This window comes from Microtus pennsylvanicus, chromosome 10 (assembly GCF_037038515.1).
Source record: "Microtus pennsylvanicus isolate mMicPen1 chromosome 10, mMicPen1.hap1, whole genome shotgun sequence".
Lineage (NCBI taxonomy): Eukaryota > Metazoa > Chordata > Mammalia > Rodentia > Cricetidae > Microtus > Microtus pennsylvanicus.
The window spans coordinates 99,901,986-99,928,736 of NC_134588.1; the positions used below are offsets into that span (position 1 = coordinate 99,901,986).

The following is a 26,751-nucleotide window of genomic DNA, read 5'->3' on the forward strand; positions in this document are numbered from 1 at the left end:
GAAATGGGTACCACAGGATGAAGGTATGGACCTCTACCCCTTTCTCTTCCTGTTGTTCTGGGATGGAGCCCAAGCCTTTGCATATTCACAAGACAAATGCTTCACCACTGAACTACGTTCCAGCTCTGTTTATTTTTTTGTAAACTCCTATTATGGCAACATTTCTAATTAGTTATCAGATTAATTAAGGAGTGAAGTTCTGTGAAGCCCAGACATGGACAGACCAAAGCCTGAGGTGTCCCTGGGGGAGAGGGATTAAAAACAAAACCGAAAAATCTTGAAAGCTGTAATTAGGCGAGCGTGTAGACACGATACGATTCTCTCTGTCGTTGGGACATTATTTCCCAGCAGGGAATGGAATGCTCCAGCCACTTCATTGAGCTGTCGCCAGCCCTCTGGCCTCCTGGAGGCCCCCAGAGGAGAGCAGCATTCAGGCTCTGAGACTTACAGACCTCAGATCTTTGGGCATTCCAGGGAAGTCCTGTACCACTGAGCTACAACCCATGTTCCTTAGATTTAAGGTGCTCTAAAACTTCTAGTATTGGTGGAAGTTTTGGTGGACTACTTCCAGGGGCACGGAGGCGGGGGGAGTTCCCTTTCCATCTTCCACCCCCACTAGGAAGTCTCTATCACAGGAGGGTTGGTGTTTTCCTTCAGGGCTCTGACTTGCTCGAGTATGTATAACTCTTGGTTGTGTGTGCATCTGTATGAACTCTCTCACGTGTGTAGCTTGTCTTCCCCGACATGTGGGCAATAGCTCGTCTTGATGTGGCTCCTTCCTCTAGGTTTACGGGCTACACAGAGATCACTGTATTATGATTCAATTAGGGAAACTGAAGTGTCCCAGCCACCTGTCCTCTCCTGATCCACAAGGAAACTCATTACCATTATGTCTACAGCAGCCAAATTGCTTCAGTAATGAAGCACCAGAGATGCCACAGCTGTGCTCAGCGTGGCTCAGAAATGTTGACAGTTAGAGCAGAGAAAGGAAGCTGGAGCATTGAACGAACGTCTGCTGTGGGCAGCGTCCTCTGTTCAGTTAGAGCAGAGAAAGGAAGCTGGAGCATTGAACGTCTGCTGTGGGCAGCGTCCTCTGTTCAGCTTCATAACATCTTCCCCTGGGAATGAGCCAGTCCTTGGAGACAGATGGACTTGACGTCTACGTCTAGAAAACTCATAGCCCAGGACACAGTTGGTAGCCTGACTCTAGGGAGGGCTTGCTTCCTCCAAGTACACTCACATGGAAAAAGTGAAGCAAGGTAGCATCCCCTAATGAAGATACAAGCTTGCTGCTCTTTAAGATCCAGGAAGGTGTCCTGCGCCTGAGATACATAGTAGCATATGGTACCCACCCTGAATGCAGACCATCTGTGTGTGCATGAAGACTTGAATGCTGGATGGGAAAGAAGAATGCATGCTTTTGCCATGAGTGTTTTTTTTTAAAGATAGAGGTATACTGTGTGTATACATGTTCATGTGTGTGCCCATGTGTGCAAGTACATTTGCACATATATGTTGAGGCCAGAGGTTGATGTCATATGTCTTCCTCTGTTTCTCTGCACAGTTTTTTTTGTTTTGTTTTTGATTTTTTTTTTTTTGGTTTTTTGAGACAGAATTTCTCTGTACCTTTGGAGTCTGTCCTGGACTAGCTATTGTAGACCAGGCTGGCCTTGAACTTACAGAGATCCGCCTGTCTCTGCCTCCCAAGTGCTGGGACTAAAGGCGTGTGCCACACTTGTTTTTCCTTTTTAAGGTGGGCTCTGTTATAGGGCTGGAAAGGTGGCTCAGTGGTTAAGGGTCTGTCCTGCTCTTGCAGAGGACCTGAGTTTGGTTCCTAGAGCTCACATAGGTTGGAACTCTAGCTACAGGGGATCTGATGCCCTCTTCTGGGCTCTGTAGATACCTGCACTCATGTGCATACACCCGTACTTTCACACACTCATGCACACACACACACATCACACAATTAAGTCATCATCATAATAAATGACAGGGTCTCTCAATGAATCTGGAAGTCTTAGATTTGGCTAGACTGGCTGGTGAGCAAGTCCCAGGGATCCTCTTGTCTGTGCCTCCCTGGCACTGAGATTACAGGTTCATGCCATTATAACTGGCTCATTACATGGGTTCTGGGACCTGAACTCAGGCCCTCAGGCTGCAGTGGACACTACCCCCTGAATCATCTCCCCAGCCCGCCAGCAGAGTTCTTTTAAGAGCAAATTTCTACCAGGTGGCTCATGCCTGTAAAGCCAGCACTTGGGAGACTGGCACAGGACGAGTGTCACGAGTTTGAGGCCAATTGAGGTGACAAAGTGAGCTCCAGCCTAGCCTACGCTATAGCCCTGTCTCTAACAACAACAACAAAACAAAACAGAACAGAATAAAAGAGCAAAAAGCAAGTGGCTCTGATAGGGTAAAGCAAGAGGCTCAGACTCTGCCGGGAGAGCCGCGAGCCTGTGCTTGGGATGTGTCTTCCTCTGCTGGGGTAGGCTATGCGCTCTCACACTCTCAAGTCACCCTTAACCTCCTGTTTCCTTTCTTTCCTGTGCCTCCTTAGAGGGAGCGACTGAGGAACATCGAACGCATCTGCTTTCTCCTGAGAAAGGTCAGAGGGGTCCTCCAGGTGGATGGAGGGAGGGTCATGGCATGGCGCGAGGGGACATGGGTGAATGGCAGCAGGGAGGGCAGGGTGGGAGCAGGCTCAGCTCTTTGGAAACCCTCAGAGGCAAATAGGAACTAATTGCAGGAAGTTGTTCAGCTGGTGTCAGCAAGACACTGGCCATGTCGGGGGCTCTCTGGTTGCAGTTGCAGGGTGTCCCTTTTCCGTATGATGGTGGCTGACATTTAAAGCTCCTGGCACTCCCCAGTCTTTGTTCCTGTCTGTGCTGGGCTCTGGATTTTAATGGCACCTCCTGACATAAGGAAGATTTTAACTAGACGCTGGGTGTCTTGAGGTTCGAACCTGTCACTCAGCTTTGCAGTCTGGCCTTTTGGCAGGATCACTGAGTGCAGTGGAGGGGTAGGCCAGGAACGTGCTGTCAAAGGGGGACAGTAGACCACAGCTGTCCCAAACTTCTTCTGGAAGCACGTGTGCACACATGCCACCCAGGCTGGGCATTTGGCATTATTCAATTCCGCCCTCCTCCAGTCAGGAAAGTCAGTCAGCAAAGCTGGCTGTCCCCAACCTCAGTACAGAGTGGAGGGTAACTGGCCACAGGGAAGCCATCGTCTGCCCGAATATAGCCTTTTGCAAAACGAAGAGCCCTACCAACACTGGCACTAGTTGAAGACTTTTACAAAGTTGTGAAGTTCTTCTCCATCTTTTGTTGGAGGGAGCCAAATCTAGAAGCCCATCATTTCTCTAGCTAATAACTTGCCCTTTAATGTTAGCTAAGAAACCCAGTATGTTAGAATCCTGCCTCTTATTTGTCTCAGCAGGGATGCATGCTCAGATAAGAGCATGCATTTGGAAATACTAGTGATCCAAGGAATAAAGAATGATTAAGAAAATAGCATATAATTTGCATTAAAAATGTGCAAATTACTTCCTAGATAATATTACAGACACCAGCAGCAGACTCCAGCCATCAGCTCCGTGTCCTCTGCTGTGCTCGTTAAGATAATGCCTAAGTGACACAGGCCTGAGGGAGACAAAAATCAAACTGCTGTCTCTCAGGCGCCCTCCCATCCTGAGTGCGTCACCCCCTTGTTCTCTATCACATGATCACTTCCAGTCACATCCCTTAGCCTTGCTCAACCTTCTGCTGCCTGGCTGCAGACTGACCACAGGAGGCAATGGCCACCCGTTGCCCCATCGAGGTCCTGCTGCCTACAGTCTTATGCTCTAGGCATTTCCAAGGTCAGAGCGAGGATGTGATGCAAGCTATCCATGGCTTAGCTTTGACATAGGCAAATCTGCATGTGGTTTGCATCTGCCCCGCTAAGCAGCAGAGGAAAGTGGTTTACGTGGCAAATACTGTATTCCAAGTGCCTTTTCCTTGCTCCTTCCTTTCTCGCTGCTGCCTCCAATGCTAGTTAGACACAACTGCTACTCGCTGCAGTGGGCAACACCAGGGAAGACAGTCCAAGCTAGCTAGTCATCAGAGAGCTGATGGACTCAGGTGCAGTAGCTATGCAAGATCATTCCCCTGCAGCCTCATGGTTCTCTGGTTCCATGGAGTGGCCAGCACTATGGGGCTAACAAGGCAGGTACCAGTCAAGTGCCCACCATATTATTCCTTCCAGGAGTCTCCCTTTTGCTCCATGCTCTTGCCCCAAGCCTGGCTTTTGGCTTAAGATGCTACTGTGTATCCTTTGCCATTGTGTCTGCCTGCACTGGGTACCCAAGACCATTTTCATTAATGTCAGCAGAACACAGTTTCTTTCTGGGTGCAGTTTGAGTTGTTGAGACTTCTGCACCTAGCCTTTGGGAATCTTCTTTAGCTTAACTTGGTAACTTTATAGGCTATTCCCACAGATGTGTGCAAGTGTTCTAGGCATGAGGTCTGCTTCTGCTACTGGAATGTTTGGAAAGGTCGGAGATGTTGAGTTGACCATCGGATATGGTGACAGTGAATGCTTGGGAAGGTCGGGTGATGTTGAGTTGACCATCGGATATGGTGACAGTGAATGTTTGGAAAGGTCGGAGATGTTGAGTTGACCATCGGATATGGTGACAGTGAATGCTTGGGAAGGTCAGAGATGTTGAGTTGACCATCGGATATGGTGACAGTGAATGCTTGGGAAGGTCAGAGATGTTGAGTTGACCATCGGATATGGTGACAGTGAATGCTTGGGAAGGTCAGAGATGTTGAGTTGACCATCGGATATGGTGACAGTGAATGCTTGGGAAGGTCGGGTGATGTTGAGTTGACCATCGGATATGGTGACAGTGAATGCTTGGGAAGGTCGGGTGATGTTGAGTTGACCATCGGATATGGTGACAGTGAATGTTTGGAAAGGTCAGAGATGTTGAGTTGACCATCGGATATGGTGACAGTGACTAAAAGGTGGTATGCAGTCTATTGAAGATGCTCACTCTGTGTTTACTAAGTGAATGAATAATAGATAGTTTGTCCCTCTTGTTAGGAGTGCTGCCACAGTCTTCATTTGGGGATGCTAGGACAGTACCAACTATCTATGATGTACTGCTCTTGCCCCTTAAAGATGGCATTTATTTATTCTCTCTCTCTCTCTCTCTCTCTGTGTGTGTGTGTGTGTGTGTGTGTGTGTGTGTGTGTCTATGTGACAGGGTGACAGGGTCTCATGATGGAGCTTAGGCTAGTCTTGAGCTCACAATGTAGCAAAGGCTGGCCTTGAACTCCTCATCCTCCTGCCTCCACATTCAAATTACTAGTGCTGGGATTACAGGTGTGTGCCACAATGCCCATTGCTAATGACATACTTTCTCCATCAGGGACACACTTTTTAATCCTTCTAATCCTTTCAAATAGTGCCACTCCTTGGTAACTAAGCATTCAAATATATGAGCCTCTGGGGCGGGGGATTCCTATTCAGACTACCACAGTGACGTGCAAACATCACCTCCCAATCCTGTCCCTACCATTAGCATTTCTGTGACCTGTGGGGTATGACCCAGGATGACCCTCTTTTCTTTCAGGAGGGTGACATTGAGTATTGAATGTCATGAGTATTGTGCCTCAGGCATGCAAGGCAAGTGTTCTACCACTGAGTTACATCCCCAGGCCTCAGGGTGACTCGTAAGTAAGAGAACAATAGCACTTCATCCTCATGGCGTTATCCTGAGGATTCATTAGATAACACACACATGCAGTTCACATGTACTTAACACTACTAAATGTCATTGTTAGGCACCTGCCCTTCATTCCTCCTAAAATCATATGGCATCTCCATGGGCACACAGGCTGAGATGAGGCTTTGCCTGATGACAGTCTCCCATCATCTTAGGTAAGTAACGTTCAATGTTTTGGAGACAAGGTTGTGAACAAAAGTGGTACAGCCTGGGCTGCTCCCTGCTATTTGTTCATGTTTTGAACAGGCTACATCCAGATTCCCAAGCTGCGGGCCCATGCTAGGGATAGCGTGAAGGCCCCGTGGATCTAGTTAGCATCACCACCTTCTGGGAATTGTACCTTCCAAGAAATTCCTTGGAACCAGCTTCCCAAACAGCTCACAATGGATGCGTCTCCGCGCTGATCGCTGCTAAGCCACCTCCTCGGCCTTCTTGCAAGAAAGGAAAGGGGTGCAAAGTGGCTCCATTTTTAGCTCTAGAATTATCGGAAAATGTGTTTCTCGGGTAGTTGTCTGAACTGCAGGGTGCTGGTGTTGACTGTGCGTGTGATTCATGCTTTGTGGGTGCTCGTGCAAATCTCTCCACCCGGCGTGTAGTAGGCTCCGTGGGCTGTGACACACTCTGGGAGAGACATCGTGGAAGGTTTGGTGGCTGTTCCCACGTACACATAAGCTTCTTGTGGCAGGCAGACTTGGGAGGGGCAGCCTGCTGCACCTGTGAGTTCAGAGTGGTCTCAGGGCAGAGCTTAAGTGGGAACCAAAGAGTTGGGATGAGAATAAAGAGGAACTTGCTTTATCGGCAGCGATCCCCAGGCCTCGAATTTGGTAGTCCTGAGGTTCCTTTGGCTAGTAGAAGAGCCAAGGCCACGATAATTGTGTGTTTGGCTGATCTTGCCCAAGGTGAGGGATTTAACTGCTTAGTTTGGGACATCTCTCTGGGATCCTTCTTCATTCCTAGTTTCTCCAAGAGTGTGTCTGGTTCCACGGCAGGTTTTCTGGTGTTAGCGGATGGAATCAGCTCTTGTGTGTAGACAACTTCAGTCTCCTCTTGAGGATTCTCACTGAGATGGATAGGAGTGGGCGGGGCTTGTGGAGGTAGTGGAGCTGATTTCAGGGGGATAATTGGGAGATGGGTGTTCTGGGTTCAACACTGGGGCAATCACAGAGACAGTGAGAATACAGGTACTCCCCCAAATGCTCCCCGTCCCAAGCTTCCCAGATGGCACCTCTGTCACAGGGAAGAGCCCAGGTATGAAACAAAGCTGCAAGTATCAGTTGAATCTTTTGTAGAAACTCCATAATGTGGCTTCAGTGGAAGTCACTTCTGTTAAATGAGAAGGCCCTGAAGTCTCAATTTGCCACACACGTGGATGCACAAACACTTATACACTGTGTCCCAGGGCTGACTTCAAAGTCTTCAGGGTCCAGTGAAAAATGACAATATAAGACTTCATGTAAAAAAAAACGAGAATTTCAAGAATTAGATAACAGGACATTCAAACGAAGAGGTTCTTTTCTGAGCCCAGTGTCCTGTGCCACCACATGGGCCACATGTCCCTGCAGTGGGCTCCACCTGTGTCCATGGTCTATAATTCTTTCTGTTATAATAGAATATGCCTTCTCTCTGTTGAAGATGAGCTTTATCACAGGACCAGATTTGTGCACGGGGATATGGCTAGATGTTTGCACATACTGAAGCTAAGAGAGATGCTGGGAAATACCCTCTCCCTCTGTAAGTTCTGATGCCTCCAAGGCCAGCCCAGTGTGTGAGGAGACTGTGACCCCAAGGAAGTCACCTGAGCTATCTGAAGTTCAGAGCCAAGCCTACTAGGTCCCACACACCTACCTACCTATTAGATGCAGGAGCAAATGTAAATTACTCTTGTTTTGCCACCTGAATTTTAGAATGATTTATTGTATAATGCTATGTGGCAATAGCTGTATTAGTCAGCTTTCTGTCGCTACAATGAAATACCTGAGGCAGTTCATGCATAAAGAGGTGATGGTTATTTTGGCTCACACTTTCTGGAGGCTCCAGTCAGGTGGCCTCATGTAACCTTTAGCATCATGGTTAGCGCATCATGGTAGCAGTACATGGCAGGGAGAACTGCTCACCTCATGAACTATGAAACCAAGAGGAAGAAGAGGAGGCTGGGGTCCCTCAGCTCTTTGTGAGGAGCATCCCCAGTGACCTGAGAGCCTCCCCCTGAGCTCTGTCTCTTAGGAGCTCCACCACCTCCAATGGCACCACTCAGATGACAGGCGGGCCCTTCAGGGACAGTGAGGATCCACATGAGAGCACTGACCAGTGGACACCATGTGTATGTGTCCTTTGTAGTGGGGAAATCTTTTCATTGCTTACTATTATTGCTGTTGTTGTTATTTGAATATGATGTGTATGTGGGCATGCCATAGCACACATGTGGGGTCCAGAGCATGCCATAGCACACATGTGGGGTCCAGAGCATGCCATAGCACACATGTGGGATCCAGAGCATGCCATAGCACACACGTGGGGTCCAGAGCATGCCATAGCACACATGTGGGGTCCAGAGCATGCCATAGCACACATGTGGGGTCCAGAGCATGCCATAGCACACATGTGGGGTCCAGAGCATGCCATAGCACACATGTGGGGTCCAGAGCATGCCATAGCACACATGTGGGATCCAGAGCATGTCATAACACACATGTGGGGTCCAGAGGACAGCTTTGGGGTGCCATTCTTTCCTTTCCCCTTCATATTGTTCTGGGGCTTGATCTCAGGTCATCAGATTTGTGTGACAAGTTCTTTACCCTCTGAGCAATTTCACCATCCCACCTTTCTTTCTTTCTTTCTTTCTTTCTTTCTTTCTTTCTTTCTTTCTTTCTTTCTTTCTTTCTTTCTCTCTTTCTCTCTTTCTCTCTTTCTCTCTTTCTCTCTTTCTCTCTTTCTTTTGAAAGTGGTTCTTTTCTGTGCCAGAGTTCTAATTTGCTAATTCTACAAAGTTTCAGATAGAGGGTTTCAAAGTCCATCCAATTTCTCTTCCTAAAGGCAGTGGCTAAACACTCAGTGAGATCACAAGCCAGAACCCTGAGAAAGACCCACGTTGTTTTGGTGCATAATACCTGCTGTGCACTGACTAGTCGGGAGAATGGAGAGGATGCGACCCCCTCTGATCAGGGACTCTCTCTGCTACAGGGGCTGCCTTGGCTTCAAGTTTTTTTTAGCTATCAATGCTATCTTCTTGCAGGGCCCTAGGGTGCGGTAGGCTGGGGACTAGATATTTTAATTGTGGACATAATGCAGTGAACAGGGACACAATAAACTCAGAGGCTATTGTGTGAAATGTCTCAGATTTCCAGACCAGAAATACCCATGACTTGGGGACTTCTAAGGTAGAACAATAGCATAGTTACTCTGTCTTTGAATCCCCAGGGCAACCCTGCGAAGTAGGCACTATGGCCCCACTGGGCAGATAGAGAGATTGAGGCCTATGGGTCTCATAGTCCCTAAGTGAAACCAAAAGGCAAGTCCATTTGAACAGACTCCATAGTTTGAACCTCTACACTGTAGGGCAAAGTCATTAATTTGCTTCAAAATGTAGCCCATAAGGGCCACCTCTACAGTAATACAGCTCATCTATTCTAAAGGGAAGATGCCAATCCTGAGAGCCACACAGGGCCTGAGGGATCCTTCCTAATACCATTTAACTTCGCGGTGGGGTAGTTCACCCTGAAGGGAATGCTTGAAGAAAAGTAAAAATATCCTGGAACAAAACCTGCAAGTAGTGCCGACACCATGTCTCATGAATAATTCATCTTCAGGGACTCTCTGTGGCAAACTCCTTGTGAGTCAGAGGGAGAGACAGAACATTTTACTCACCATGTAAATAGTGCTGTCATGAGGTCCCTGAACCAGAAGCTGGAGGCACAAGGAATGGGGCCTGTCCTTACCTCACTCCTGCTAGAGAGCTGCAGGGTTACACAAGGGCCCGATAGCCATGTCCATGACAAATGTGTTGACACTGGCTTTTCAGTGGACTCTAGGCAGCTGCCTAATGCTTACAGATCGGTTCTCCATGGCTATCATCATGAAGAACCAAGCCAGTATACTGTGGCTGCCATTTGTATTGCTCATGACTTCATGGGGCATGTGCTGGCCTCTGTGGGCTTGGTGGGGCATGGCAGGGAGGGAGCATTTGTCTTCATGAGGCTTCTGGCAGCTCACAGGTTATTCACTCCTCATTGTCAGTCACCCCTGGAATGGTTGACTCTGCTCCACATCTCATCTCCCCATAACTACCAGGGTTCATCCTCGCGATGGCATTCTATTTCCTGGAACGCATCTTGGGGCCAAGTCAAGGACAGACTTGGAGGGACAAAATCACAGGGCAAAGGGTCAGCGCTCTCCAATGATCCCTTGGTGCCCTTATGTAGAAATCATATGCTGGTATAGGCCTGGAAGGAGCAAATGTCTGAGTCTGTTGTCTCTATTGTTAGTGCAACTGGAGGTTTCCAAAGTCCCCAGTGGAGACATTTTGACACACATCTTTCCGGATGAACTGCATCCAGAAAGTTTTCCTCCAGTAGGTCTTGAAAGGGTCCCGCTGCCTGCATTCTTTTCAGAGTCCTCTGGGTGTCCAGAGTAGAGAGGCATGGTGGGGGATACCTGGTGATTAGAATGGAGGAAGTCACCAAGGTAGTACCTGGGGCACGTGGGGGAGGTTACTGAAGAATAAGGGACAGAGAGAACATCACCAGCCTAGAGAAGCAGATAGTCAACAGGTGTGGCTCACTGCCAACTCCAGCAGAAACGGTCTAGGATGAGGAAGAGTCCCGTGCTCAGCTGGGTCAGGTGTCTCCAAGCCTGCTCTGTCTTGGCTGTGTATGGACAGAACATCTTCCTCGCTCAACAGACAGTTGCACTGCAGACTTCATGCAGGGAAGGAGTCTAGCAGCTCCCAAAGACTAGGGTGGGGGTCAGTGACCTTAGGATGCCTCACTGAGGGTAGTCACAGCCCCTGACTGTGCCTTGACACATATAGTACATCGCTAAACAGAGAGATCTCCGCTCCACCCGTGATGCTTAATTGTATATATCAACTAGGCTAGACCATGGTGCCCAGTTGGTGGTCCTACATGATCGTGGATGTTTCTGCGAGGCTAGATTTTGGGTGGGATTCACCTTGAAGTGAGAAAACTTGAGAAAAGCTGATTGCTTTTGGTCTTAATTTATTTTCTGTTGCTATAACAGAACACTAGAGACTGGATACTTCATAGAGAACAGGAGCATTTGAGCTCATGGTCATGGAGGTTATGAAATCCAGGAGCTCAGCAAACATATGTAGAAGAGTGGACAGTCTTGTTTTATAATAACCCACTCTCTGGGTCACTAATCCAGTCCTGGAGGTTCTATAGCAGTTCATGAGGACTGAAGCCCATGATCCAAAAACTCCTTAAATGTCCCAATTTATGTGTGCCAATTCTGTAAAGTCAGCCCTTTCTCTTCCTGTTTATCTTCATATATGCCATTCATGCAAGAGCTTGTGCGTGTGCACACATGCGCGCACGCGTGCACACACACACACACACACACACACACACACACACACACACACACACACATCTGCACAGGTTTCCAAAGAAAGTCCTAGTACTCTCCCTAATCCTGGCAAGTCAGGTCTACTAGGTATGTTGAAGGGCATTCTTTGATCTGTGCTGAATCTTCAGAGTGACTGACATATTGGCTAAGTCTCTGCTCACTGAAGCAAGCCACCTGGTTGGCACATTTGCCTCCAGAGTCCCTACTCCTCCCATACCCAGCTGTTTCATGAGTGTCCCTCCAGGGGAGCTGTTATTTCCCAAACCTTTATGGTACTTCCTTCCTCTACCCTAGTTCCAGGCTTTGGGGACCAATGAAAATAACTATGCTCAATCAAGTGCCTTAATCAGGAAGGAGTCAGCTGGCCAGTGTGTCGCCGTCATGAGGAAGCAGATCCCCTCAGGCTGGCCCATCGACTGTGAAGATTTACAGACTCTTGCTCCCTGTGCTTTGAGAATCACTACATCACTGACCAGTCTGCTAGAAATAATTGGGGTTTTGTAATAGCTTATCCTTCTCATTAGTGTGCAGAGGAACTCCAGGTATTTACTGCAGGACACGTGGGACATGGAGACATGGATGGGGTGTAAAGGACCCAATATAGCTGGACCTGGGACATAGTGGACCTCATTCTGAAGGGAGCCCAGCCGGAGACGATTAGGGACCTAGATTCCTCCCAGCTCTTGGTTTCTGCAATGATGTTTCCTTGCCCATGTGGCCTGGGAGTGGGGTGTCTCTCCATGACCTTCTTCAAGCAGCAGGATGGAGAGAAGCGAGGTGGGCCATTTCCTTCAAGGACACAGCACAGAAGTTAGCACTTTGCTTCTCCTTGATTCATTGGCCACATCGTCTTTATTTGGGGAGACTGCATTCTTAGCAGAAATGGGGAGTGGGTATTGGGAGATAGCTTCTGGCCTCAGTCTCGGGGTGGGGGGCTTCCCCTTCACAGCTGCTGAGGAGCTGCAAGGGCAGTGGGCAGGTGAGATAAAGTGCCACGGGTTGAGAAAAGTTGGATGGTACCAGATGGAATCTGGGCCTGGGGGGAGTGGGAAGGAGGGAGCCAATAGGGCCCAGAGATGGTCCTGATGGAGCTAGTGAGCACCAGGCTGGATTTCTCCGTCCAGGTGTAATTCATCCAGAGCCTACCCAGTTTATGGTCCTGAACTGTGTACTGAGGTTGGTAAGTATACGTGGAGCCCCATGTGTGTGTGTGTGTGTGTGTGTGTGTGTGTGTGTGTGTGTGTGTGTGTAAGGGAGGGGTGCTGTTGTGAAGACCTGTTTAAGCTAGCCAAAAGAGAGCTCACTTTTTTTTCATCCCTTCCCAGAATCCCTCAAAGCCTCGATCACACAAAACCTCATATCATGGTGCTTTGCACATGTATTTTACACACTTACATCTTTCAATGCAAGGATCATGGCTCCTCTTTCTGCACCTCCTGCAGCGCCCAGCAGGGATTCTGTTTATGTTAATTAGCTGAATGGATTAGTTAATTATCTGAATGGGTAGGGAGGGCAGCCACCACACACTGCCACGAAAATGATTTCCATAATTCATGAGGCAAAGAGCTCACCAGGAAGCATGAGAGTGAGACATGTGGTGGAGCCCAAAGAGTCCCAGGGCAGGTTTGACATGCTTTGTTAGGAGAGCATCTCCCGCCGCCCAGTGGGTGAGCATTGTAAGGGATGTTTTGGTACTCTGGCATCCCACCTCGCCTACACTCAAATGGACCAGGAAGCTGAAGAAAATAGGCTGCCGAGTCCCACTCCATGGTTTTTGGTTTAGTTGGTCCGGAGCCCAGCTTAAGCCTTGGGTTGTTAGCAGCTTCCTGGGTGACTCTAATGGGCAGTCAGGCTGTGAGCCCTTGAATTGGGAGGGAAGCCACGCTTTGGCAATGCAGGTGGGCAGACATTTCCACTCCCTGGGTCCCCAGGTATGATTTAGAGAGCCACAATTTTCTAAATGGCACTAGAATAAAAGCAATAATTTGCCAACGGGTGCCCAAGTAGATTGAAGGCGTTGGGCTCCTAACTTCCAAGTGACGGCAGCCCCGCAGGGTGACTCATCTCAAATAGTCCAGGGACAACTTGTTTTTTTTTTTCTCAGTACAAACTTTGTTTGTAGATGTTCCCCTTTCCAAGATGTGGCAAGAGTTAAACATTCTGCTTTTCAACTCCTGAAATGCTCACCCTTCTAGGCCCTCATTCCAGCCCTTTTCCAAATCGCTGAAGGAGCAGGAAACATTTATGAGCTGTGTTTCTAGGTCACAAAATGGGCCAGCGTAACCAAATCTAATGACCTCTTGTTACTGTCTCCCCAACGTAAATCCAGTAGCATTTCTACCTAGGCAGGGGCAACATGGCTACAGATGGAAATTCCCGGGGGCTCCCAGCTTGAGGAAGCTGATTGGCTCGCTCCAGGTGTGTATTTTCCCCAGGGAGAATCCACATCTCTGAGCTGCCATCCTGGCTCCCTTTGCAACTTCTGTGCGGCTTGGGATCTTGAAGCAATTTGGATCCTTGGTCCTCCTCCAGCTCCCAGTTTCATTGGCTCTCATCCCTAAGCTGTCTCTATGGCACAGACAATTATACAACACATGGAGTTTTGTTTGACTGGGATAAGACTCTGCAGTAGACTAGGAAAATGTCCTGGATAAGTTAAATGTGAAATACCAATGCAAAATGCCATTATTACAAGGGGACAAAAAACCCACACGGTCTCCTTTCTGTATCTGCCAAGCGGTCAAAGCAGTGATGGAATTCTGGACAATGTGCGGCAATTACAGCACAGAGAGGTAGGCGGGGAGCACACAGCAAGCACAACTTCCCTGTGATAGCCTTTTCACGGTGACATCTCCGCCATTGCGATCCAGTGCACCAAAGGAAGGTAGTACCAGCACCACAGTGTCCTGGTGGGAACCAAATAAAAGAGCCGGTCAGGATAGTTCCTGCTATGGGGACACACAGTTCCAGTCCTCCCAGTGGGATGCACATGAGATGGCATCTGAGAGATTCTGCAAGATCCTTTAATAGTGGCCATTGTGGTACCGCATGGGGGTTCCGATTGCAGCCATGCCAGCTGCTTACAGAATGCCAAGAGTAAGGGACACTAAGCTGTTTACAGCTACTGATAAATGATTTCAAACATAGATATTCCAGGCCTTGGTGTGGAAGGAGGTCAGAAGGTATAAAGTGGGCCAGGGTTGTAGTTACGCATTGTGTTGTGGCCAAAGTTACCTGACAGAAACCATATAAGGGAGGAAAGATTAATTTTGTTCATGGTTCCAGAGGCTTCAGTCCATTGTGGCCGGGAGGACATGGCAAAGCAGCTCTCATCATGGTGGCTAGGAAGTCAGGGCGAGTCCCAGCAGAAAATGGTCAAGAGTAATGTGTAACCTCTAAGGACACGCCCTTAGCGGCCCTGCTTTCTACAACCATCCTTCCTTTCCACAGCCCTACCACCTCACCAGTCTCCCCTCATTGTGTATTGGTCAGTAGTCTAGCTGATTCGATGTGAGCCCTCACGACACATTGGCTTCAGGAATCACCCTTGTAGACCTAGCCAGGAGTCTCCCTTACTACTCCTTTAGGTGTCTTTCGGTCCAATCAAGATGAAAATCAAAATTAACCATCACAGTCGGTGAGCAAAGTAGACGTACAGTGTTCACTGTCTGATGCAGCACACGGCCAGTATGGTTTTAGCATCTGCGTGACTGACTGACAAAGGAAACAAACTCAGTGGTAACCAGACCAGATCTGCTGTCGTTTTCTTTCCTCGTTTGCTCCGTGAGGTAGAGATTGGGAACTGGGGCTCATGGGCTTTGCTGGGTCCTTTAGTGAATGGTCACTGGATGTCAGTTCAGACTTGCCCTGGCTCCCCAACCTTAGCAGACCTTATTTTACACACACAGATTAAAGACAATATATTACATTTTGGAGACACTTCCTCACCTTCCAGTCTTGCAAAGCGTGCTTGGAGCCCTTCACATTTTTTTTTGTCCACGGGATACACCATTAGCCACAGGCCCCTGTGGCCTTCTCTCCCCTGTGTGGCCGTACCCCTCAGCTGACTCTGTCCTTAATGTCCAACCTAGGCTATGGGACTTTGAACCAAGAAATCCTTTCAGTTCTAAGGGACTGCTGGGAAATTGGTGGCTTGAGAGAAAGCCTTCTGAGGGTGCAATGGTCCTTACCTGCCCCCTCACGAACTAGTGGAGTCAGCCAGGGCTACCATGACGCATTAGACATGTACTGTCTCTCAGTACTAGAGCCAATAAGCATCAGGCCAGGGTAACTGAAAGTTGGTTCCTCTGAAGGGCCCTCTCCTGAACCTGCAGATGGCTCCCCACTTCCCGTGTCTTGTGGTGGCCTCTCCATTGTGTGATCTGTGTCCTAAAACCCCCTTCTTATAACGCTTACAACCATGCTAGGCTAAGGCCCATGTTAGTGATGTCATAACTTTAATTCCTCTTTAAAGACCCTGTCAGCAAATGCTTATCACAATAGGACCTCAACATGAGTTTGGGAAGGGTAATGAACAGTCAACCCATAACATGTCAGGGAAGAGATGTATGAAAACAAGCAACCCTCGATGAGAGGGCAAGCGATTGGTTGCATCCCTTGGCGACTAGCCGGTAGCGAGTCCCCGGGCTTTGCTTTTCTAGCATTTGCCCATCATCACGGGGGAGATCTGGAAAAAGAAGAAGTGGTCTTATCTTTGTCCGAATGAAAAGTCAACTTACTGTGAGCAGAACTTGTGACATAAATGCGTTGTCTCAAAGGGACCTGGCCTCATCCCTCCAGGTAGCCATGCTTCTCACAGGAAGCAGAGTTCAGATCTGTCACCGAAGCCTCGACTATTAATCACGCACATAGGGCGTGGGTCCTTTATCTTTCCAATTAGCTCTCGTTCCTGTCTGCCCAGAAGATACGGGTCAGAAGCTGATCTATATAAATGATGCTCACACCCTATAGACGTGATTGCTGAGTGGGGCTGGAGTTGTGTAATTACCCTATTTTTGTTTATAGAACACTCCTTCCCAGGAGACCCAGGCATGTTCCTGGCCAGAAGCTGTCACTTGGTAGAAAGCCAGCTTGAGCCATTCTGGGGCTGAAGGAGATAATAAGGATGTCAGACCACTTATGGTCGTCTGCAGGCTGTGCCAAGAGGTAGTTACAGGCACCAGCTTCAGGGAGGCCAGTGTGAGCTCGTTGCTCTCTGCTTAGTCTACAGAGGATACATAGCTTGTTTCCTTTGCTGGAGGAATTGAGGTTGCCCAGATGTGAAAGATGAGCCCATACTGGCTGTCTTGGCCTATGCGTTCTGCTGTAATAAACCACTACAGCCCAGGTGGTGTCTATGTTCACATTTCTGGGGCTGAAGAGTCTAAAATCCAGGGATCAGTAGATTGAGAACCTGATGAGAGTGGGCTTCATGACCCACAGGGAGCTGTCTTCTTGATGTGTCTTCATCGTGGAAAAAAACGTGCTGGCTCTGGAATGTCCAGTCGTAACGTCTCCACTTTCTTTAGCGCAGCTAATCCTGATCATTTCTCAAAAACCCACCCTCCAGCACCACTGCACTGGGCCAGTGTCTTCGGCATGTGACCTGAGGGAGAAGTAGGACAAGCCGTCACTACGCCACTGTGGCTCAAGTGATGTTTTCCTCGTGGTGGCCTTCACTAAGTTGTCCTGTCTTCTATCTGTCCTGCAGGCATCGTCTACTGTGTATAGCTGGACTGTCTAACCCGAGGCAACAATTCTGACGTCAGTGTGGATTCCTCCTTATGAAAGAGGAAAGATCACTTAGGTCTACACAATAGCCCATAGCGAACACTCTTTAGTCTTTTCCATATTTCTGCTTCTGGTTTTATTTGTTGTCAATAACCGAACCATAATTTGTGAGCTTCTATCAGAAGGGAGACTGGAAGGCCAGGTAATTTGGATATGTACTTCAAACAAATCCTGCCAGGTTACTTTTCCCAAAAGGTTGAAGCACTCTGTATCCTACTCAGTGGTGGCAGAGGGCTTCTGGGAGCTGGACATGATGGTGTTTAATCCCCCTGTAAGCCCTGCACTTGCAGGCAGAGGCAGATGGATCTCTGTGAGTTCCAGGATAGCAGAGTAACACAGTGATACCCTGTCTCAATGCCCCAAGCCCCAATAAGAGGGTATCTGTTTCTCTAGGCCAGTATTGCCTTGACTCAGTGGCCTTGGGGACCCTCGGGCCAGCTTGTCCCAAAGGGACCCATCATCTGCTCCCTAGGGAGATGCACAGCTCAGCAGTCAGGATTGTAGCCAGCATTTCTGAACCTCAGGGACACAGTGGAAACCCCTAGGGGTTTTAATCCCAGGGCTCCAAATGACTCCAATCCAAAAAGTTGCACTTCATTTTCCCAGGCTGAGCTCAGACTACAGTGTTTTCTAAAGACTCCCTGGGGGCTGCTTGTCCTGCCTGGGTGGGAACTGTGCCAACATGGACCTCAGTCCTTTTCCTCCCTCTCTCCCTTGCTCCCTCCCTCCTCCCTAGCCCAAGCCTGTTCTGGAAATCAGCAAAAACTTGACTGCACAGCTTCCTCTCAACAAGCAGCCTTTCCCTGCGCTGTTCTGGGCCTGTAGAAACAACCCTGTCAGGGTTGGCTTTTAATTTCCGCTCCCAAACCTCTTCACAGAACTGAGAACTCGGGCCTGAATGCAGCATTTTGAGATGCTGCCAGCTGGCTCTGAGGAGCAGATTGGCAGAGTTGGCCCCCCACTCCCTAACCTGAGGGGCCCGACTGCACCGGGTCAGCACCTCTGCTTGTTGGAGGGGCAGGAGATTTTTATGAGACAATGATCTAGTGTCCACACATCCCATTTGGCTGTGCACTTGGGAGGGGAGAGGGCTCACCAAGGTTAAGCATGCTAGCCGCCCAGATGAACCACACCGGGAAGTGTTTAATGAGTGTAAATTATGGGACTGGCCTAGCAGAGGGCCTCCGACCTTGCAGTATATTTGGGTCATCAGGGGGAAAATAAAAAATAAAAAATCCTGATGACCAAAATTTTACCCAAACCCACAAAGTCAAAATTTCTGAGGATGGGACCCAGCATGAATAATTTTAAGGCTCTCCAAATGATGGCCGTGTGCAGCCATGTTTGCAGAACAGCACCCCAGAGGGCCCCTGGCTCTCACGTCTCACCACGGTTACTAACTATGTGGGCCTGGCAGTGGCTGCACCAAGTCGTTCCCTGAGTTTCTCTGTGCCTACCCAGTTCTGAGCTTAGAATCATTTCTGAAGCAATTTGTGCTCTGAAAGATGGGGATTACTGCCTTTTTATTTTATTCAGAGGCAAAAAAGTATAGTCTCATTATTTTATACATAGAATTGTTCCCTGGTTCTTTAGGACCCCAGTATTATGTGGCCAGCTAACCCGGCACACAGTGAGGGTTTAAACAGAACAGGTGAGCGCCTGCATGGTGCTCCCCTCAGCTCACCTGGGTGCTGCTCTGGGCTTCCCCACACCAGCCCCCAACACATGCTAGTCAGAGGCGATAGACGACAGGGTGCCACTGAGGTTGTGGAGAAGGCCACTGTCCATGGATTGGCCAATGTCCACAACTCCTGTGCTTTCCAGGGTTTCCTGAAGTGGGGTGAGGGCTTGGACTGCTAGTCAGAAGGCAGTCAGACGGGCCACACCTAGAGTGCTCAATGGGTAGAAAGGGGACAAGGTGGCAGATGGAAGGGTGGATGCTGGTGTATAAGAGTTCTCAAGAAGAACTGAATTTCTCTCTCTCTCTCTCTCACACACACACACACACACACACACACACATACACACACACACACACACTCACACACACACTATTATATTGTTTTATGATGATAGGGGCTGGGTGGTTCAACAATGGCCATCTGCCTGTTGGGAAAGCAGAGAACCTAATTGCCTCTCAGGCCAAGAACCTGGATACCTTAGCAGCCCTGACCTGGCGCGGAAAGTCCACACGCTCCCTGGACAGTCGCTGGTGTGTCAATGCTCAGATGATGAAAGAGGCTGAAGCTTTGATGCCAGCAGAGGGTCAGCTGTAGTGTTAGATGGATTCACTCTGAGAGAAAAAGGGAGGGAAAGGCAGGGCACACGGTTTTACCCTGGACTTCTTTATATCTGAGCCACTCACGGGAAGTTTGACACCCACATGGAGGACAGGTCGTTATCCCTCAATTCTGTCTGGAAATACCTTCACAAACACATCAAGAAATGTGTTTTCTAGATGATACCGTTGACAGTCACGACCAGCTTTATAGATAAGCCAGCTGATGTCACCCACAGGATACGGCTGGGACTCCTACAAGACCTTGGAGAGGAGCAAGTGTAGAGCCCCATTGTAACCTAGAAGTGGCAGCTTGGGGGACAAGAGTTGCTCTGTCAAGGACAATAGAGGGCTGAACACACTCCCCCAATCTCTCCAGCAAGCAAAGGCTCTAAAAGCTGACCAGAGGCTTTCTCCAGGGGCTGAGGTCTGCAGTGGATGATAGGATATAGGGCTATATGTACTTGAACCCTGAGAGCCTCTCCTAACTTTTGCTCTTGAAGAAATATCAGGCAGTGTTGAAAGGGTGTAATGATGAAGTTTGGTACTGCTTCACCAGGAGACCTCGCTCCTTAGCAACAGCCACACCTGCTTCATGGCTCTCCCCTGCTCCGACACCCTATATGTTCAGCACACATTTTTTTTTCAATTTTTGTTGGTTCATTTCATTGTACTGGTGATGGTTTTTCATCCTGACATGCCTTCTCCAGGATAACAGAAATATCATGATCACACTGAAGAAGTTAAATTAAAATGTCACCAAATTATGCCTCTTAATTCATAGTCTACTATTTTTCCTGATAATTTTCTTTCTAGTTTGTTTAATTGACGGTTCAATCAAGAACCGTGCATGGCATTGAGCTGTCGTATTTCCGTGGTCTCCTTTAATGTAGAACAGTACATGCCTCTTCTTGACGTGCCTTTCCAGCCTGTTCTACCCCAGCTCACGGGCACTGATGGAGAACATCTCAGTCCACTGGGCTTCCACCCTCTGACTGAAGCAGGGTCTTCATGTAGCTCTTCTCTGTCCCACCCCACCCACCTCTGTCCCTGTGCCTCCCTTTGCTGACTCCCTCTGCCTTCTGAGGCTTCTCAGCAGTTCTGTGTCTCCCATCACCCAGTGTCTCAGTACTAGAGCTGTGGGTAAGTGAGGTGGTGCCAAGTCCCCCATCTCTTTCCCCTCCCGCATGTTCCTCCTCTCCAGACATTCTCAGGGCCCCTTTTATCCCATTCTAGTGACTGTCATTCTGACTCTCTGGGAGCCAGACCAGCAACCCCTGTCTAGAGCATCTCTCCCCTGCTTCTCTAGCACCTAGCACATCCCTCCTCACCTTCACACCCCACCTAGCTTTCTGTTGTAAGAGGGGGATCTCTTTGACCCGGTAACCAACCCCTCATGCACTCTCCCACATTTTCCTTCTGCTGTGGGCTGCTGAGTTCGGGAAAGTCATTTACAATCCTTGCCAGCTGCTCCTCCTCCTCATCCGGGGATCTCTGCAACTGAGTGGGTCTCCCTCTCATTCTGTTGAAAACAAAGCTCTAAAGGTCACCAACAGTGTTCTAATCACCACAACCAAGGGGCTGTCTTCTTCGTTTAATGCTCTTTTGACTTGGGGATGTGACTCTAGCCACCGCGTTCATTTTGACTTCCCAGGTACGAGGGGATTTGGTTTCCTTTCTGACTTGTGTTCGTTTAGCTTTCATCTCTGTCCTTTGCCTCACTCCCCAGTTATACCTCTCTCTCTCTCTCTCTCTCTCTCTCTCTCTCTCTCTCTCTCTCTCTCTCTCTCTCTCTCTCTCTCTTCCGTTGCTAACAGTTGCAACTGATGGACTATTGGTCAGGTGTGACCTGAGAATTTGTTTTGTTGAACCCTTTTAATATTTTTAAGACTGAAAACATTGCAGAAAATTCTGAATTTCAAGATATTTTTGAAAAACAAACAAACAAACCAGCATTGGATTTTACAGTCGCCAATTCCTGTTCCCCAAGACAGCAATCAGCTGGGGTTTCTTAAAGATAGGACGTTTGTCCTTCAGATCACCTCTGTCGTGTTGCTCTCTGTCTGCTCAGCACATCTGAGCACATAATGTACTGCGCATCTCCGGGCTCCAGATCACATCACCTCACCAGTGGCGCTTCAGTCACCACCATCTCCAGGCTGTACCCAAATCTCTGCTGCCTGCTCTGCTCTCTCTGCAACCCCATGGATGCGGTTCTTCACCATTGATGGAGCATCTTAGCCTCCCTACTTCCTGTCCGTCAAACTCAGTACCAGGGTGAGGGGTGCCAGGGAACCATACTACTCCACGGTTGAGTTTTAGTCCAGTTGAGGACAGGCAGAGTTTAGAATGTGGTATCACTTCACTGCATGGAGGGGGATGGTGGGGAGCTGGCATCTTTGGGTACAAGGGAAAGAGTGGCTCTAGGCTGGTGTTGCCACAGAGGCAGGTCTGGACCCTTACTGCACATTCACCTACTGGCTGGGGTGGGACTGGGGAGGTGATGCTTGCTTCGCATGCCCTCGTGTGTATGGAGGATACATGCTGAAGGGTTTACCCACTTCTTGTTTAAATCCATGCACCACCGGCCTGCAGGAGTGGAGGGGATGTATGCATGTAGTAGGAGAGGGGCCAGACCACAGGCGCCCTCCTTATCATTTCCCAGGAAGTGGGAAAGCTGGTGGCCATTGCTTTTTGGAGGGTTGAAAGCAGGATTGAAGAGAGGATGAGAAGGGCCTGGGTCCTCCCTTCGCTCCGAGGTCAGAGCTCACCCCTGCTTCATAACTGCGCTCTTCTGCTCACTGGTTGGGTGAGAGCATCTCCCGTGTTGCCGGTGTTTAATTCCGTACCCTCTGGACTCTGTGCTCTGCATATGACAGTCCCTCTCTTCCAAGTCATTGCCAAAAGGGCGCAGGCTCTCATTTCTTTCATCTAGAGTTTACAGTCATTTCTCGTGTTTTGTTTGCTGTCTATTTTGTCCCCTGGTTTTGGGTCTGTACCTTTGTCCTCCTTCTCCGTTCTCCCTGCCCAGTGGTGTCAGATGCATGCCAACCTTATGTGTAATTTTCTTATCCATAATCTCTAGATTCCAGTTTTGGAGAAAGGGCCATCGATAAAGGACGTGCATCTCCTCTAAGACCTTCTGTGACTCCCGGTTTTAAACCTCACTGGTGTCTGCTTGCTTGTAGACATGCATTTTCTCACACAGCATTTATTGAGCACCTGCTGCATACCAGCCACACAAGAAAGACACACAGGATGCAGTCTTGCCTCCATGATTCCTATTCTTTGCACAGTTTCTTACTCGATTCTGTTCTCTGGAATGTTCTTCTTGGCTAAAATATTGCTTTTAAGTTCTTCCGGGGTTCGGATCAGAGCCTTGTGTGTATGATTTCTGTGCTGCACCCCCAGCCTTTGCTGTCCCTTCTTACACAAAGCCTTCTCTCTTCCATCACTGAAGAAATGCTTCTGGCCCTCTCTCTCCTTTGCTGGGTTTTTAAAAGCAGTCCTCCTATAAGATGACGTCTTGTTTACCGGTTTGATCTCCTGTGTCTGGCTATATTCTCCTTGAAGTCCAAGGCTGCATCTCCTTCAACCTTGCTCCCCATAGTGCTGTGAAGTCCTGGCTCAAATGAAGAGCTTTTTAGGTGCCTGTCTATAAACCTTCATCTCCTTTGAAATAAAAATTGAAAAAAATCCAGAGACAAAAGTTTTAAAGCACAAATAAATTGAGTATAATCCCAAGTCTTGCTAAATATAGCTGCACAGGGACTAATATGTCATAATTAATTAACTGCGCATCATGAGCCTCCTACAATCTGCTTTAAAACAAAACACTATTTGATAGTTTTAAGAAAACATTTCTTCACATCCTCCTTCTTCATTTCTGTTACACTCAGGAACCAGTTGTTTTTTCCTTATTGATTTTTCTTTTCTTTTTTTCTCTTTCTTCCTTTTAACGGTGGCAAAAAAAACACCTAAAGCCAGAGCTTCTGAAAGAGCCATTTGTTCTCACCCACTTAGATTGCTCTTCAAACTTGACCTTGGCTTCTCAGCTAACCTTGGATTTCAGAGCCGAGTCTGTAAAGACAACCTTGTTGATGACGGTTTTGTTGAAGGGAATGTCCACAGAGGACCTCGTGGGCATGAGGAGATTGTAATGACAAACTTTCACAGAAGGCTTGGTCTTTGGTCTCTTGGCGATCAGATCTGTAGTGACTACTGTCATCCTGTAGAAACAGTGATCAATTCCGGCCACCAGAGCATGGCTATAGGGCTGGTTTGAGGTGCCACCGTCACGATGACAGCTTTGCATCCAGAATGGAGATCAACCAGGACCATCATCACTTTTCTGGGTTTCCTGAGCTTGCCCATTTCAACTGCAACCAGCAGGAACACAACAGACTTTGTTCAGATGCCCACTTTTTGCCCATGCATCCATCATAGTCCTACTGAATTACCATTGAAAAGACTGCTGTATGTTATTCCCAGGCCCACAGGGCTCTGATAATTGCATCAAGTCTCTCTCTGGTCCTCTAGTGACCTTCATAGTCTTCTCCAGTGACCTCTCTCTCCCAGGCGATGCATGGTTCTGCCTCCCCTCAGCATAAATCCAGGTCAGGTGGACAACGCCCTCACTCTAGCTGAGGGGCTGTCCATTCTCTAGGTGGGAAAGCATCTTTGAAAGCCTCCACTCCAACTCCTTGCATGGATTTGTTAACCACCTTTTCAGAATGAGATCTTTCCCTCACCCCTAGCATGCTCCATGTGCACAGCCCCAGGCACCCAACTTTCTGGACATGGAGGTGATGTTTGGAAATCTGCATTTTGATAATGATCTACCAAAGGACCCACATATGCGACAGCCTATTAAATAATGTCTGCAGGAGACTCTACAATCATACGGCGCGGTCTCATGATGCTGCGTGGTTATGTTTGTCTTCTATGTCCATCCTCTAGTCTGTACTTTGCCTAAGGGCAGGGCTATATCATTAGTCCATCTCCACTGGGGTTCAACCAGCAGGGCATCTTATACAGTAATAAGGTGAATTATTTAGCAAGTGTTCGTAGAGTAGATGAATGCTCATATGCCTTCCTGCAGGGGTGACTTTTGAGGAGATGAGACTCAAAAGGTCACAGGAGCCTGTCATGTAGCAAAGACTGAGAAGAAATTCATATGGAAAAAGCAGCTTTTAATTCCAGCATTTTGTGAAAGACACGGGCGATAATCAGACCTCTGTGGAGTCATTTTGCTTCCAGGGTCAAAATATTCCTCTTAGAGTGAACTGTTTCCAGTCTGAGAAAATGCTCATCTTTATAGAAGATATTATAAGAATTCTCAGTACCTTATTATTTGGTTGTTTCCTCCTGGCTCCGATGATCAACTGGGTGTTTCTAAAATAGAACGCTTCAGTTCTTCCAGAGACTAGTCCCTGAGGTTGCTCTGGCAACCACCTCAAAAACTCTGGAGTTTTAGCCCAAGTCCCCCAACTTCTCAGGTTCTGACTGCCATGTTGTTTGGTGGCAGAGCTCTGATTGAAAGGCTACCATTAAGTTACATTAATCACCACGCCACATCACCTAAATTGCTTTCAGAAAAGCCCCAGCATGCTTAGCACCTTTGTTACATATGCTCTCCTTGACCATACTGGTGTGAGGTTCAGACCATCTTTTGAGGGACCAGGACTCATACACATCACCTGGGAGGCCTTTCTTGTTCTGGTCATTGATTGAAAGTATAATCACCATACACATTACTTCTAGAAAGTGTCCCTGACTTTATTGAAAATCCAAATAGAGGAAACAGCACACATCTGTTGGGAAGTGTGTATAGTTTTGACTGTCACAGACAAATCTTTGCACAGATCCTATTTTTGTTACTGACCTCTGGCCTTGCCTTGATTGTCGGGTATCCTGTCCATGTATATGTGATGAGTGCCAGCCCAAGAACTGATTAAATCATTCTGTGTAGGCTATGGGCCCAGCAGACCATTCTGACCAAGTCAGTGGGCTATGTGACCTTGGGAACGAGACATCAACTTCCCTGAACTTCATCTCCTAGAACATGACGTGGGGGGCATAAAGCACCTGCTTAATTATTGCAAGGAATAGACAACAGAGAAAACCACTCAGCAGCGAAAGGCACCGAATATAATCACTACTATTATTATCAGCATAATACACACTTAACCCAGTTTTATTGAAAGGAATGAGAAGAGCTTTAGTATTTTTTTCTTTTATCGGCACTGGGTGCTGAATCCAGAGCCCAACACATGCTAAGCCAAAACTCTACCACTGAGCTATTTCTCCTCACTTGTGAAATGTTTTTGTTTTGAGACAGGGTCTCACTAAGTAACCCAGGGTGGCCTTGAACTCACTCTAACAGGCCTTCTGGGGGCATTATCTATTTTATAGCCAGTGTGAAATATGTCTGTTTTTGTTACTATGGTCTCTCTGGGTTCTGTTCCTCTAATTAAATGCAATTTTGAAAAATGGGTCTATAGCATATAGACTGCACGATATGTCTCCTACGAAACCTCAGCCTGACCTGGTCTCCCTGAAGCGAAAGCTCCAGACACCAGCTGAGAAGTCACATAGAAATCACACAAGCTGCTCTCACCACCGATATCCTTACTACTTCTGGAGGTGTCTATAGGAAGAATGTCACAAAAGCAGACTTTACTTGGACTCCTTAAATTCCTGAGAATCAGCTTATTAAGGGACAAAATTTCCTTGGGCACCAGGGAAGGTATGGAGCATGGTGAGAGACTGTGGGGGTTAAATGACCAAGGACAGGTACTGGCAGCTTCTCTTCATCCACTTCCCAAGCTGGGGTGGGCTGGGGTGTTGCCTGCTTTTGCGCCCCGGTATGTATGGAGGATACGTGCCAAAGGACTTGCCTGTTTCTTGTATACATTTCCAGGGTGTGGTCTCAGGTCGCATAAATTCCTCCTGGTCCAGGATTCTGGCATCTGTGGGTAACTGAAAAACATTTGGAGGAGTTTGCAGATCATAGGATGACCTGGGCATGATTGATATTCCATGGAGAAGTGATTACTTGGACGTCGGGTCATCCCATGAATCACTTGGTTGATTATTATTGGACACCCACCCTCTGACTGTGACAGTGTTGACCCCGAGGGCTGTGGGTGCCACAGGAGTCTCACAGACTGTCGCTAGCTTCTGAATACACTGTTAGCATGCTGACATTTCGCTTGTAAGCGGGTCACGTCAAGTGCAGACCTAATTTTCACCCAGCATGATGTCACCTAGACAGTGAGAGTGGGTCAGGTAGTCCAGAGCATGCCTTCACACGCTGCTGCTTGTC

The 26,751-nt window shown here is 48.1% G+C and overlaps 1 protein-coding gene and 1 pseudogene across 1 annotated transcript in view; one reads left to right on the top strand and one right to left on the bottom strand.

Moving 5' to 3' along the window:
* Positions 1 to 26,751, top strand: part of Cnih3 (cornichon family AMPA receptor auxiliary protein 3) — a 99,159-nt gene that overhangs the window by 50,452 nt on the left and 21,956 nt on the right. Inside the window, exon 3 of the mRNA XM_075989342.1 lies at positions 2,558 to 2,605. Coding sequence (XP_075845457.1) covers positions 2,558 to 2,605 — 48 coding nt within the window. The remainder of the gene's footprint in view (positions 1 to 2,557; positions 2,606 to 26,751) is intronic.
* Positions 23,476 to 23,739, bottom strand: LOC142858408 (large ribosomal subunit protein eL27 pseudogene; annotated as a pseudogene).